General features: G+C 40.5%; 1 protein-coding gene across 1 annotated transcript in view; it reads left to right on the plus strand.

Moving 5' to 3' along the window:
• Positions 1 to 182: 182 nt before the first annotated feature.
• Positions 183 to 1,663, plus strand: part of LOC119586996 — a gene marked incomplete at its 3' end in the record, with an annotated part of 2,950 nt that continues 1,469 nt past the window's right edge. Inside the window, 2 exon segments of the mRNA XM_037935737.1 lie at positions 183 to 296; positions 518 to 639. Coding sequence (XP_037791665.1) covers positions 526 to 639 — 114 coding nt within the window.

Genomic DNA, 1,663 nt, shown 5'->3' on the forward strand with positions numbered 1-1,663 from the left:
ACTACAGGTGCAACCACATTTCGAGGAAAAAGGAAAAAAGTCGAAAAATTGTTTATTGCGACAAAGAGCAAAAATTTTATTTCCAAAACTTTATGTTATCTGCACATAATGACTATCATCTTGTGAAACCGTGTGAATTGCCTCATTAGAAAATCGCTATCCAGGGGCGTAACCGGATTCCATTCGAGCTTTAAAAGACGAAGAGCATCACAGGAAATCCACAGTGTTCCTTCCATCCCGAAGAAGATCGGGTTTCAAGCACGCACAGCTCTCTTTGCCTTAATTTACTCGGAAAGGTGCGTCTGCGTTGCCTGGTGGATTCTGAGGGGAAAGGGGTCTTTGGGACCATAGTCCTATTATATCTGTTCATAAAACATTTTCCTTACCTTAGATTTTTTTCTTACTGCTGTAGTCTATGTCTTATCTGTTATAATCTTAAATTGAAATATCTAACATCTGATGTAACCAACCACAGGAAGTAGCACGTGTTTACCATTCTCTTTGCCCTTTTTCCCAGCATAAACAATGATCCGAGTCCTCCTGTTGGCGGTCAGCCTGATGGCAATGGCATCCCGTGACTGGGCAGCTCGAGGATCCAGCCTCCACGTCCCATTCGATGTGCATCTGCGACTGCCAAAGGTTTTTTGTTACATTTGCTAGTTAATATACCAATGTTTCTATCACGAAGGGACGCTGTTTTCATATACAGATTGCGATTGGGCTATAGATGCAACTGGAAAATAGATGAGAGTCCCACGAGATGCCTGCATTGCCAGGAGGTAACATCATAGCCCCTAATTCACTACATATTACAGTGCCACTGTTTACAACCCATCAGACCAGGTGACCTGCCCAAGACAGGCGACGTTGTTCTCTCTTCTTTAGCTAGCTTAGCAGCCAAACAGCATACCCCTTCCCTTAGAGAATGAACAAACTTTCAAGTTTGTTTTAAATTTCCCCCCACTAAGATAAGATTTCCTCATATATTCTTTTATTCACGATTTATCCTATACAATACATCATAACTATTCTATCTACGACAAATTTCAAGCTTCACACAGTGAACAACTACTGGATAACTTAAGCGAAACCCAGGCCACCCGGGAAGAGTGACTCTGAAGGTATTGATACCTATCTGGCGGAATAAGATTTTTTCCATACTAAATATCAACCATTCACCTTGGAGGAGGGATACTGGTAAGGATGACCTAAAGGGTATTTGGTAGGCTGAGTATGTCAGTAAGACACCTGGCAGCTGTTTATGCAAAGTAGCATTGATCTCTTCGGTCGGAGCTATTAAAGAAGTATATCAAGAAAGGAAAATATGTAAAGTTTGAATTCTTAATATGTCAGTGATGTTGGGTACACAAGCACTAGATTTCAGCTAAGATAGACTGATTTCTTGAATGTTGATGTCTGTTGATTACGTGTGTTAAGGATTTCCTTAAACACTGTTAAGTTGGTTTGGGCATCACAATGCATGCTTATCCTTCAGTTTTACTGATCACTATGTATGTTCAGTGATCATGCCCCTCAGCAACACCTGGATAAGAATACGATTGCATCGCTATTTACATGATTACATGTTGTCAGTTTTTGTACGAGGACGCATTCGAGATTTTTGCGTGTAAGTAAAATCAACGCCTAAATATTGTTAACAGAT

The sequence above is a fragment of the Penaeus monodon genome, chromosome 22 (assembly GCF_015228065.2).
Source record: "Penaeus monodon isolate SGIC_2016 chromosome 22, NSTDA_Pmon_1, whole genome shotgun sequence".
Classification (NCBI taxonomy): Eukaryota; Metazoa; Arthropoda; class Malacostraca; order Decapoda; family Penaeidae; genus Penaeus; species Penaeus monodon.